Source organism: Hemitrygon akajei, chromosome 12 (genome assembly GCF_048418815.1).
Source record: "Hemitrygon akajei chromosome 12, sHemAka1.3, whole genome shotgun sequence".
Lineage (NCBI taxonomy): Eukaryota > Metazoa > Chordata > Chondrichthyes > Myliobatiformes > Dasyatidae > Hemitrygon > Hemitrygon akajei.
In genome coordinates, this window is record NC_133135.1 from 72,924,319 (window position 1) to 72,938,157 (window position 13,839).

The 13,839-nt window shown below is 38.9% G+C and overlaps 1 protein-coding gene across 1 annotated transcript in view; it reads left to right on the forward strand.

Moving 5' to 3' along the window:
• The window catches only part of aspm (assembly factor for spindle microtubules), a 56,575-nt gene that overhangs the window by 26,674 nt on the left and 16,062 nt on the right, over positions 1 to 13,839 (forward strand). Inside the window, exons 15-18 of the mRNA XM_073063508.1 lie at positions 3,733 to 3,878; positions 4,001 to 4,129; positions 6,387 to 6,581; positions 8,615 to 13,744. Of these exons, the coding sequence (XP_072919609.1) occupies positions 3,733 to 3,878; positions 4,001 to 4,129; positions 6,387 to 6,581; positions 8,615 to 13,744 (5,600 nt within the window). The remainder of the gene's footprint in view (positions 1 to 3,732; positions 3,879 to 4,000; positions 4,130 to 6,386; positions 6,582 to 8,614; positions 13,745 to 13,839) is intronic.

Below are 13,839 nucleotides of genomic sequence, written 5' to 3' on the forward strand. Positions count from 1 at the left end.
ACTGAGCACAGTACTCCAAGTGGGGTCTGACCAGGTGCAACAGCTGCAACATGACCTCTCGGTTCCTAAACCCAATCCCACGATTGATGAAGGCTAATGCACCGTATGCTTTCTTAATCACAGAGTCAACCTGCGCAGCCTATGGACTTGGACCCCAAGATCCCTCTGATCCTCCACACTGCCAAGAGTCTTAACATTAAAACTATATTCTGCCATCATATTTGACCTACCTAAATGAACCACCTCACACTTATCTGGATTGAACTCCATCTGCCACTTCTCAGCCCAGTTTTGCATCCAATCAATGTCCCGCTGTAACCTCTGACAGTCCTCCACACTATCCACAACACCTCCAACCTTTGTGTCATCAGGAAATTACTAGCCCATCCCTCCACTTCCTCATCCAGGTCACTTATAAACATCATGAAGAGCAGGGGTCCCAGAACAGATCCCCAAGGCACACCAGTTCTTGGATTGTGATGGTTTTTAACCCAAAGTTCTATCAGAAGTCAGGAATGAGGTGCAAAATTTGTTGCTTCATTTAACAGCGACTCTGCTTCTGTTACATGTTCCGAAGTGGATAACCTAACACTTTTCCATATTTTATTCCCTCAGCAGTTCTTAACCACCCACAGTCTGTCCATATTCCCTTAATACATCTTAGCAGCACCATCTGCTTTCAATTCTACTTAGTTTAGTGTCATTAATAGCATTTGAATATCTCTGCTAGATCTTTGAAGACCTAAAAAGCTCTGACTCCAGCCTCAGACCTTGTCTCAGCCAGTTACTGTCATTTTGCTTCGTGTCTGATAATCAATTTTAAGTCATACATGTTATCTCCATTGACTTGTTGATTTTGGGATGTCATATTATTGACTATATCAAATGTTGGTGAGATCACATTTAAGTACTGTGTGCAGTTCACTTCTAGCCATAGAAAGTATGACATTAAGCTGGAACGAGTAGAAAAGGATTGATATGGATGCTACCAGGGCTTGAAGGGCATAAGATGGGGCTTTTTTCCCCTGGAGCATTGGAGGCTGAGGGTTGCTCTTATAGAGGTTTATAAAATCATTAGGGCATAGAAAAGGTGAAAGTCAGTCTCTTTCCTATGGTAGGGGAGTTTAAAACTAGATGATGTTGTTTAAAGGTGGGAGGTTTAAAAGGAACTTTAGGGGGTAAATCTTTCACTAACAGGTTGGTTTGTGTATGGAATGAGCTGCCAGAGAAAGTAGAAGACACGAGAGAAGTTATACCATTTAAAAGACATTTAGACAGGTACATGGATAGAAAACGTTTAGAGGAATAATGTCCAAACTTGGGCAAATCACACTTGTTCACGTGGACAACCTGGGTTACCAAGGATGATTTGGGCCTTGTTTCATGCTCCATAACTCAAGCAATTTAGTCAAGTAAGATTTTCCTGTCATAAATCCATATTGGCTTTCTGTTGTTGCGTTCTTACTGTGAGTAATGAGGAAAAAGCTAGAGGCTGTAATTAAAGCTAACAAGCAAGTGCTTTCCAGAATTCTCCTTCCTTTCATAAAAAGTGAGGTCACATTTCCTCCCACCAAACCCACAGAAGCAATTCCAGAATCAATAGAACCTTGAAGATGATAATCAATGCCTCGACTAACTCTTTCAAGACTCCCCTGCTGTGAACAGTTTGTTTATACTGAAACACTGCAACAACAACACACTTCCAAAATTTGTAGTTAAGACTCTTTATTTTGGAGGGATATAAACAGTGACAGGCATCAAGTATAATCAATACAAGAAGAGATTTGTAAATGGAGAATGGACAAATAATTGGCGTGTGCAACAAACCAATTATAAGTTGTCATGTTTGGAATTAACTTCCGGTTAGGAATAATAGAGTTATTTATGATTTGGAAGATGAAAGTTCAGCAGGGTTAGAGAAACATTTCAAAATACAAACTGAAGACTGGAAAGGTTCTTCTTAATGCTTTAAGCCATTTAAGGAAAAAAAAGCTCTACAGTTCTGGAGTGCTATAATTGGGGTGGGGAGTAGTGAAGTCATGCCAACCTGTATTGAATTTTAGTTAGAACACCCCTGCCCTACTGTACTAGTTGTCATATTATAAAAAGGATAAAGGGATACTGGGAAGGATGAAATAAAGATTTACAAGGAAGGTACTCAGTATATGAGGGTATGAGTATCAGCAAAGGTTGAAAAAACTAAGTTACTTGAGAATATAGGGGGCCTAATTATGACCAAGTTAATATGCATAGGAATGTTGTGCTGACTATCTGACCTACTCTAGAAACTGCCTAGAATTTCCCTACCGCTTAGCCCTCTATTGTTCTAAGCTCAGTGTACCTAAGAGTCTCTTGAAAGACCTTGTATCCAAAAAAATTCCATTTGTAGGGAAATGCATATCTGAGTGCAAATATTATAAATTCAGTAAGGAAATGAGACAAATTTTATTACGCATAGGTAATAAAGGCAGGATTGATTACCACAGGGCGTGATCAAAACCAATACGGTACTTTAAGGATAATTGGGAAAGCATCTGGAGGAGAATGGAATGGAAGCTTACATAGCTATGATTAGATAAGAAAGGAGGAGACTTGAGCTGAGTGATTGGTCTGAATGTTTTGTTCCTTTGGCGTTTTTCCTGTACTCCAGTTTTTCTGTACTGGACAACTGGAATAGATGACCACAGTGGGTGGTTCCCAGAAGGTAAATAGTAATGGATTTGCGAACACAAAGTTCTCTGCAATTTGCTTGGCTTTTCCTACCACCCCCTTGCCCACCTCACCCACCTTCCCCCAATTCTGGTGCAACTAGTTCTGATTTAAATTTCAGTTCAGTTGCTACTTATATTGTCATACCTCCCCAGTTAAGGTGGAAGACACCAAACATCAAAGACAAATAACTAATGAAGCTATACGATAACTCATTCAGCTTAATTCCTTTTGTGTTTAGATACAATATGGGGTTAGATTTTGTAGGGGAGAATGGTGAAAGATGCAAAATGATCTGAGGAAACAAACACTTTTAAATAATGAAGTAAATAGTCTTTAAATGGTTTACTGCTATATGATAAATGGCTTTGCACAAAATGTAGTGGGCGGTCAATGTGCTGTTTTAAGTGGGAGTATTGCTAGATAAAGTCATAAAACTTGCCCATTTTTCTGGATTTTCTGAGTAAGATGTTCAGTGAATAGAAATATTTTGAAGTAAATACCATCTGTATGGCATACAGTTTTTGAATAGCTTGCATTCTTGGTGTTTAATCCATTTTTACTTTTGATGAGGTATTAGTTATGAGGAGAATGTTCAAGTTGAGGTTCAGCAGATATTTATCAAATAATTTAATATTTATGAAGTATTTTGTTGGTGTGGATATAGAAAAGCTAATCATTTTTGCAAGTTGATGATTCGGAATCATCAATTTTATTTAGGTAGCTTGAAAATATTTAGAAAAGCTGCAGAGGTTGAATATAATTTCTTTTGTGCAAAATGAATCCAGCGAACCGTGTATTTAATACAAAAACTAAGTGGTTACTTGGAGCTTTCTTGGCAAACAACAGTAATCTTGAGTTCTAAAGAGTCAGATGACTGGGTTTTATTACTGCAATAGTAAAGTGAAATTCTGCTGATTAGAATAAATTAGTTTAAAAGCTAATGGTCACACTTGCTTGAGTGAACTACTATATTCATTTTTGCTATTGAAATGATGCTCAGTGATGTATCTTTCTATTTAGCACTGCCTTTAACCGGTATCTATGAAGAACTCTTGGAGAATGAAAAGAAGAATTTTAATTTAGTGACAACTGCTGTTGCAGAACTTGGAGGCATCCCAGCAATGATACGGCTCATGGATATGTCAAATACCATCCCAGAAGAGAAGGTACACGTTTCTTGCCTTCAAGTAGAAGCGTAAAATAAATTATGAAATGTTTAATTCTGGGCAAGATGGCAGTCATGCCATTGCTTTACGATAGCTCTCTAAACATCTTTGTTTTTTTCCAGGTTGTTATCACTTATGTCTCATTTCTCTGTGCACGTCTTCTTGATCTACGAAAAGAAGCAAGAGCTGCCAGAATCATACAGGCTGCTTGGAGACGATACAAGCTAAACTGTGAGCTTCAGCTTTTAAAGGTAGTGTAGTTATCCACCACCTGCTCTGTTCTGCTGTTAAAATGACCTATTCTTCAAGGTTTTAGTTAAAGCTATTGTGAAGCATTGTGCATTTGACTAAGCAAAAACAATTATTTAAATAATAACCTGTTCCATCAAGTTAATTTCAGAAAATCTCATTTAATTATTTAATACGTTTGCATCCTGTGAGATGGGGGGGAAAAGTATTTTAGTAATCTGTAGTCAATTTAGAATATCAAAAGTTTGCAAAACTTTTGTATTTGGGAGGCAACAACTCTACATGCAGTGAAGTTCAATAATTTTCATGGAAATATGGATAATGTGTTTCCAGATTTTGGTGTTCTTGTGTCTAATGTGCAGGTTAGAAAGATTTAATAGCAAACTATAGTTCATGGAATCATTAAAGCAGCAAAACATGACCTTCGACAAAATGTGAACCTTTGTGATTGTTCTGCCTTTTAGTAAGAAGACAACTGATCTGATCTTGGCCTCAGCTTCACTTTCCTGTCTCTTCATTGTAGTCCAACTCATTTGCAGTTTGAAGTAATAGATGTCTAACCAATTGACAAAAAAATTAGTTATGCTGAGTTTTTGCAGAACAAAGTAAAGGACAATACTTCGGTGGAGCATATTAGAAAGGGAATTTCAGAGATTTAAGTTTCCTCAGCTGACTCAAGCATTACCTGTAACACACGATTAAATTTGGGCTGTTCATGAAGCCAGAATTTGTAAAGTAGCTCTGGAGAATATTAGAGATAGCAAGGAATGAGGTTGTGGAGGGATTTGAAAGCAAGAAAGCTATGACTAAGAAAGAATTTTAATATCTGGTGTTTAATTGAAAGCTTATGGATGAGACTGAGGTGTTCCAAATGAGTGCTTGGGAAATTCCAGAAGTAGCATTGGAAGAGCACAATGGCATGATTCTAAAACTAAGTAGATATAAAGAAAGGAATTGTACAAACCATGTCCTAGGCGGCTAGAAGTTTGAGGAACACATTGCAGGAAGTTGATTTGCCTAACACTTTTAAGGGCTATACACAGACAGGAGGGATTTATTAACCTTTTAACATAAACATGGTTGATGTTTATGACTTGAAGAGCTGTTTTGATAGATTAAAAAAGAATCAAGCACAACTGTAGGGTGCATGGCAATAGCTTTGGGAGGTAACAGACACCATTTTTGCTGCTCTGCCTAAGACAAGATAGGTGAAGTACAAAAATGAGGAAGTCTTGTTATGTCTGTACACAATGCTTTGGTGAGACTGCATCTAGAGTATAGGCTTGGTCTTATTATTTACCATGGAACCATTGCAGAAAAGGTTAGAAGACTGAGTGGAAGTTGTCTAATAAGGAAAAGTTTGACTATATTAAGCTTTACTCCACTTTGGAGTTTATTGGAACAAAATGTGATTCTATTAAATTAAGCAAATTTGGGAGTACCTGACAGGGTGGTTGCTGTCAGGAAGGGAAAACCTAGAACAAAGAAGGGAGAGTGGTTAACTATTTAAGATTAAGAGTCATTTTTTTAAGAAGGAGATTTTCTTAGGATAATGAATTGGGACTCTCCACTTAGCTGCTGAGACTTGAGTTATTTGGTCTATTCAACGATAAGATTGGACTATGTAATCAAGAGGGACACTTCTGCGGAGGACAAAAATCAGATCAGCCATTGTAACTGACATGACTGGGTAGATTTTAACATGTCTGTGGACAATTCCTTTCTGTTTTTGTTCATTATGATGGTGAATATTTGCAGGTACATTGCCTATGATGGGCTGTACGAAAATTCAATGGAGAAATCAGGAAACAAAAGAACTTTCAAAAGTTATGTGACATGAACAAAATTTGGCACCTGACAGTGTCTTTTAGAGGTTTTATGGAACAGACACAATTCATAATTATAATTTCCTGAAATATATTAGATTTTTACATTTTCTATTAATAAGGTTAAGTATTTAATAAAAACAAAAGTATACAGTAAGGACTGTAATTTGTTTTCTACTTGACATCTTTATATGGGTAGCCATCTTATGTTGAGAAAAAAGGAATGTTATGTGGTCTGTGGAGTACAAGGTATTATATACTTGGATTTCTAAGCCATTGTCTCCCCAAACTTTGATATTCATATTATTCTTTGTGCACTTATCAATATATGCTGTTTGTTACTGGAAAAACATTGCTGGGTGTAATTTTGTAAATTAAAACTAACTATGAGCTATGATGTAAATTCACTCTTAACAACTGTATTGCATTTTAGGAGAAAGAACAAGCTGCAAGCGTCCTTCAAACAGCAGTGCGTAAATTCTTGCATCGACAGCAGGTCAAGAAGAAGAACAAAGCTGCTATGGTTATACAAAGTACTTGGCGCGGCCATGTGGCAAGGCAGAAGACTAAAGCACTGATAATGTTTAAGATACAAGCAGTGCAGAATGAGGCAGCAACACTTCTTCAGGTTGGATCATTTAGCTTTAAGAAATCAAATATGATTAACATACCATGTGCTGAATCCAATCTGGAATCTGTATCTTTCCACTTTACAAATGTTATTCTCTGAAATTAACTTTTAAGTATGTGTCACAGAAGAAGGTTTCAATTACTTAAATATTAGTAAATGATTATGTGGCACTTTATCAAATACCTTTAGGAAGTTTGTACGTATTGCATTTGCAGCATTTTCCTCATCAACCCTCCATTTTATCAAGGCTAGTTACTTAGTAATTCCTCTTTAACAATGTCTGACCTATCTAAAATCTTTACTGTGTCTTCCTTTGCTGAGTTTCCAGCAACATTGTTACCTTGGTTTACTTTGGACTGATGTAAAAGTACTTCAGTCTTCAGTCGTATGTCAGCCTCCTTTCATAGTGACTAGTCCCATTGGGTAGAGATGCTCTGTTGCTCTCGATGATTGTTTTCTTGCAAGTAGCAGGCTTATAAATGAAGATTGTGACTGAGCTATCTGCTAGCAGTCCTGAATTCTTCCTCTCTGTTCAGAGCATGGAAATGATGCAGAAAATCTGCATTTGTTACCAAATCTTAAAATTAGTTTCATGGTTTTTGGCATTGGTTTTAGTATTATTTTTCAAATTGGAGTTAGCTAACTGAAACTTGGTGTTAAACTGTTTCAAGTGTTAAATGGTGCAACTCACTATCATGCAGACACCCGTGTGGAAGCTCTGCAGTGGACTTTGCTAACTATGAGTATTGATCCACATTTCTTTCTAGGAATGCATTCAAATCCAATACTTCAGGTGATATTTTTAAAAAAACCATCCTTAAATCTTGTCGTAGAAAACCTACAGCACAATACAGGCCCTTCAGCCCATAAAGTCATGCCGAACATGTCCCTACCCTAGAAATTACTAGGGTTACCCATAGCCCTCTACTTTTCTAAACTCCATATACTTATCCAAAAGTTTCTTGTCAGGTGAATCTCCACTTCATTTATGGATATGATTCCAGTTGAGTACTTACCACAAGGGGGCGACATATCCATATGGAGATCACCAGGCTATAAAGTTAATTTGTTTCACTAGGTTCTTCAGTTACCGCATTAATACTTTTATTCTCTAGCCTGGTGAAGTCTATGTTTTGACATTTTCCAAAGGAAGGACTCTGCATGAGGTTGGGTTGATGATCAGGTTTTTTGAATGCTGAGTCAGGGTTAAGTTCAGCATTCTAAGTTCTTGAGTTTAGATAGATAGATAGATAGATACTTTATTCATCCCCATGGGGAAATTCAACATTTTTTCCAATGTCCCATACACTTGTTGTAGCAAAAACTCATTACATACAATACTTAACTCAGTAATAATATGATATGCATCTAAATCACTAACTCAAAAAGCATTAATAATAGCTTTAAAAAAAAAAAAAAAGTTCTTAGGTCCTGGCAGTTGAATTGTAAAGCCTAATGGCACTGGGGAGTATTGACCTCTTCATCCTGTCTGAGGAGCATTGCATCGACAGTAACCTGTCGCTGAAACTGCTTCTCTGTCTCTGGATGGTGCTATGTAGAGGATGTTCAGGGTTTTCCATAATTGACCGTAGCCTACTCAGCGCCCTTCGCTCAGCTACCGATGTTAAACTCTCCAGTACTTTGCCCACGACAGAGCCCGCCTTCCTTATCAGCTTATTAAGACGTGAGGCGTCCTTCTTCTTAATGCTTCCTCCCCAACACGCCACCACAAAGAAGAGGGCGCTCTCAACAACTGACCTATAGAACATCTTCAGCATTATAATGCAAAATTATAATTTAAGAGGTATTTGCAAATTAACTTTAGAAGCAAATATTCTACATTTTGTCCAAAGTGGTCCTTCATATGCATAACTTGTATAGTTGTTGTAATCTGCTCAGTGTTGCATTAGACAATAAATGCACTTAAATCACAGAACATCTTTTTGAGAGCCATTTTAATTTAAAATGGTGTACGTTCTCCTTTTAGTATAGTTGTTGTTCATATAGTGTTTCCTTTATTTTATTTATAGGCCTGCTGGAGAGGATATGTTGATAGAAGGCATTTTCAGAGACTTCGGCAGTATTGCATTCTCATGCAAAGTCGCATAAGGATGAAGACTGCAGTCACATCTTACAATCGTGTTAAATGGGCTACTGTTACCATTCAGAGGCATTTTAGAGCACATCAGCTGTGTGTATCTGAGCAAAGGAATTACTTAAAATTGAAGACTGCAGTTGATAAAATACAATCTGGATTTAGAAGGTGGCGAGCTCACAAAATGGAAAAACAGACAAAGGCAGCAATTGTACTGCAGAAATATGTAAGGGGTTTTCTCTCCCGAGGCAAATACAAAAGGTTTCAACGCTCTGTACTTCTGATACAAGCACATGCAAAGGGATTTCTCATAAGAACTGAAATGCGCAGGAGGAAAAATGCTGCTGTCACCCTAAAGAAGTACATAAAGGCTTATGTCCGAGGAAAGCGTGAATACGATTCTTATCAGAGGCTGAAATGGGCTGCAGTCGTAATTCAAAGAGCTTACCGTCACTTAAAAACGCAAAAGCTTTGCCATCTAACTAAGTCAGCTACACTAATCCAATCAACTTTTAGAATGTACAAGCAACGTACAAGATTTGTTGCTAGCCGTAAAGCTGCTATTACCATGCAGTCTTTAGTAAGGATGCATCAGGCTCGTGCAAGGTTTCTACAATGCCGGCATGCTGCGGTTATCATACAGAGGCACTTCAGGGCTAAGCAGCAGGGGAGAAATGACTTGAGGCACTTCCTGAAACTTCGACAAGCAGCTCTAAAACTACAGGTGTCTTTTCGGAAACGGCAAGCACAAAAAGTGGTCAGGAAAAATCAAGCTGCAATTACGATACAGTCTTGGTATCGAATGCACAGAGGAAAACAAAAGTATCTACGTGCAAAACGAAGTTGTATTAGAATACAATCATGGTATAGATGTTATGTGGCTCAAAATGCTTTTTGTTCTCAGAAAAGTGCAGCATTAGCTATCCAAAAATATTATAGAGCTTACAGGGAAAGTAAAGCTCAGCATGGAAAATATAAATTAATGCTCAAGGCAGCTGTAATTATCCAGGCTTACTTTCGTGGCATGAACAGTCGTCAGCTTGCCAGGAAAATGAAAGCTGCACGAGTCATTCAGTCATATTGGAAAATGAGAAAAGAACGACTGAAGTTCTTGTATTACAAGCAATGTATTATTGTACTGCAAGCCCACGTGAGAAGATCTTATGCTCAAAAAAGATACCATTCAATGAAGGTTGCAATTTATACATTACAGGCCCATTTTCGAGCTATTTTAGCTCAAAAGAAAGCACAAGCCGAGTATAGGGCAGTAAGAGCTGCAGCTATTGCTTTACAGTCTGCCTACAGGCGGTTACAAATGAGAAGACAAGCTTACTTATTGCAGTCAGTTGTAAGGATTCAGTCTGCCTTTCGTGCATATGTTTCACGAAAGAAATACCTACAAATACGAAGTGCAGCTGTCAAAATTCAGGCCTCAGTAAAAATGATACAAGCACGGAAATATTACACATCCCTTAAAAAAGCTGCAGTTTGTATCCAGAGGCGTTACCGGGCTAACAGGCTTTGCTTAGAAAAGCGAAAAGAATATCTGAGAAAAAAGGAAGCTTGTATATATCTTCAGTCTGCCATTAGACAGCATCTGGCTCAAAAGCAGCTGCGTTTGTGCCGACAAGCTGCAATTAAAATCCAATCAATGTTCAGAATGTATAGAGTAAGGAGTCAATACCAGAGGATTCGTTGTGCTGCCGTTGTAATTCAGAGAGGATTCCGTGTGTACCAGGAAGGAACTCGCCAAAGGCAGAACTTCCTTAAAACTAGAGAAGCAGTGATCCGCTTGCAGGCAGCATACAAAGGATACAGTGTACGCAGAAAGATGAAGCTTCAACATAGAGCAGCTAGTAAAATCCAAGCAGCATTTAGAGGACATGCTTCGCGGGTCAAATATTCGTCAATGAAAAATGCTGCCATTACAGTCCAGAATTGGTACAGGAATTGCAAAGTTGGGCAACAGCAGCGACTCAGGTACCTCAATATTAAGGCATCAGTAGTTATTCTTCAGGCTGCGTTCCGTGGATTATCTGCAAGGAAAAAATTAGAGGCACAGCAGAAAGCTGCGGTGACCATTCAAACAGCTTTCCGGAGGTGCAGAGCACAGTACCGGTTTGGCGTTTTAAAAAGGGCTGTCATAACTGTTCAATGCCATTTTAGGGCAAAGCTGTTGGGAAGGAAAGAACGTTGTGCATATCTGAGAATACGCCGGTCAGCAATAGCACTTCAAGCGGCTTATAAAGGTAAGATTGCAAGGAAAGAGCTTGGAAGGAAACGGAAAGCTTGTATTGTAATACAATCTTATTTTCGAATGCACAAAACTTGTATAGAATTTCAAACTAAGAGACGAGCAGCATTGATAATACAACAATACTTCCGTGCACACATACAAAGGAAATATCAATATCAAAAATATCAAAATCTGAGGGCTGCTGTGGTAGTTTTACAAGCTGCATTTCGTGCTATGAAAACCAGAAAAAGGCTGAAAGAAATGCACAAAGCTGCAACAATTATTCAAAGATCAACTAAATCTTTCCTGACCAAGAAGCATTACACTGCCCTTAAAGCTGCTTCAGTTGTTGTACAAAGGCAGTTTAGAGCTTTTCTCCTAAGCAGAGAGCAGCGAGAAATGTATCTGTCTATTCGTAGAGCAGCTATAACCATACAAGCTGCCTACAGGGGAATGAAAGTTCGGCGAGAGATCCGGCACAAACACAAGGCAGCGACCGTGATACAGGCAGCATTTAGAATGCACAGGGTATACCTTCCATACAGAGCAATGAGACTGGCAGCTACAATAATACAGAGTCACTATAGAGCCCACCTTCAAAGGAAAACGGATCGCAATAATTATCTGAAAATCCGCAGCAGCATTTTACTGCTTCAGGCTGCTTACCGAGGAATGAATATTCGAAGATGTTTGTGGAACATGAACAAGTCTGCCAGAATTATACAGTCGTATTATCGAATGCATAAACAGTACCAATGTTTCCAAAAACTACGCCGGGCAGCCATTGTTATACAGCAAAGATACCGAGCTTGTCAAATAAGAGATGCCCATGTGAGACAATACAAGGCCATGAAAAGGGCAGCAGTTTGTCTTCAGGCTGCTTTTCGCAGAATGAAAACAAGGCAGCAAATGCGACAAGTTCACTTGGCGGCAACAATTATACAAAGAAGATTCAGGAGTTATGTTGCAAGGAAAAACTACCTGTTGCTTAGAGCTGCTGCTTCTGTTATCCAGGTGAGGTACCGTGCACTTGTGCTCGCCAGGAATAAAAAGCAAGCATATGCTTCAATACGGAAGGCAACTATATCCATTCAAGCTGCCTACAGGGGAATGAAAGTTCGGCGAGAGATCCGGCACAAACACAAGGCAGCGACCGTGATACAGGCAGCATTTAGAATGCACAGGGTATACCTTCCATACAGAGCAATGAGACTGGCAGCTACAATAATACAGAGTCACTATAGAGCCCACCTTCAAAGGGAAACTGATCGCAATAATTATCTGAAAATCCGCAACAGTGTTGTACTGCTTCAGGCTGCTTACAGAGGAATGAATGTTCGTAGGTGTTTGAGGAACATGAACAAGTCTGCCAGAATTATACAGTCATATTATCGAATGCATAAACAGTACCAATATTTCCAAAAACTACGCCAGGCAGCCATTGTTATACAGCAAAGATACCAAGCTTGTCAAATAAGAGATGCCCATGTGAGACAATACAAGGCCATGAAAAGGGCAGCAGCTTGTCTTCAGGCTGCTTTTCGCAGAATGAAAACAAGGCAGCAAATGCGACGAGTTCACTTGGCGGCAACAATTATACAAAGAAGATTCAGGAGCTATGTTGCAAGGAAAAACTACCTGTTGCTTAGAGCTGCTGCTTCTGTTATCCAGGTGAGGTACCGTGCACTTGTGCTTGCCAGGAATAAAAAGCAAGCATATGCTTCAATACGGAAGGCAACTATATCCATTCAAGCTGCCTACAGGGGAATGAAAGTTCGGCGAGAGATCCAGCACAAACACAAGGCAGCGACCGTGATACAGGCAGCATTTAAAATGCATAGGGTATACCTTCCATACAGAGCAATGAGACTGGCAGCTACAATAATACAGAGTCACTATAGGGCACACCTTCAAAGGAAAACTGATCGCAATAATTATCTGAAAATCCACAGCAGTGTTTTGGTGATTCAAGCTGCTTTCCGAGGAATGATTGTTCGAAGGCATTTGCGGAAGATGCACAAGTCTGCAAGAACCGTACAGACGTATTATCGAATGCACAAGCAGCACCAATGCTTCAAAAAATTGCAATGGGCGACAACTGCTATACAGCGGAGATACCGAGCTTGTCAAATAAGAGATATCCATGTGAGACAATACAATACTTTGCGAAAAGCAGCCGTCTGTATTCAGGCCTTCTACCGTGGGAAAAAAGCCCGAGATTTAGTTAAAACAATGAAGGCAGCTATCTATATTAAATCATACCTACTAATGTGTACTACCAGGAAACGCTTCTTGATTCAGAAGACAGCTGTAGTAACTCTTCAAGCTTCATTCCGTGGTTATCGAGCGAGGGTACGTTACAGAGCCATGCGGCTATCAACCATTTTGATCCAGAGATGGTACAGAGCCTGCAAGCTAGGACGTTCACAGTTCGTGCAATATCAGTCCATGCGTAATGCTGCCATTGTGATTCAGGCTGCCTACAAAGGCATGGTAGTGAGGCAGTGCGTTAAGCAGCAGTATGCTGCCGTAAAAATTCAGTCACTTTTCCGTATGATTCACTATAGGAGACGCTTCCTCAAACTGAAGTGTGGAGCAATTGTATTGCAGTCGCACTACCGTGCCTATGAAGCAAGGAAACAATACAGAGCTTATGTACAAGCAGCTGTTATATTACAAAGACAATATCGATCCTACCTCCTAATGAAGAAAGAGAGAAATGCTTACTTAACATTCCGTCAGACAGTAATCAGACTTCAAGCCAGAATTCGAGGGTTTATTGTTCAAAGAAACTATGAGAGACTTCATCAGAGTATCACTAAAATTCAGGTAAAACATTTGATAGTAAATTAAATTATAATATGTTTGAATAATAAGGTTTGAAAGCAATTGAAGAATAAAATTGACTTCATTGCGATACACAG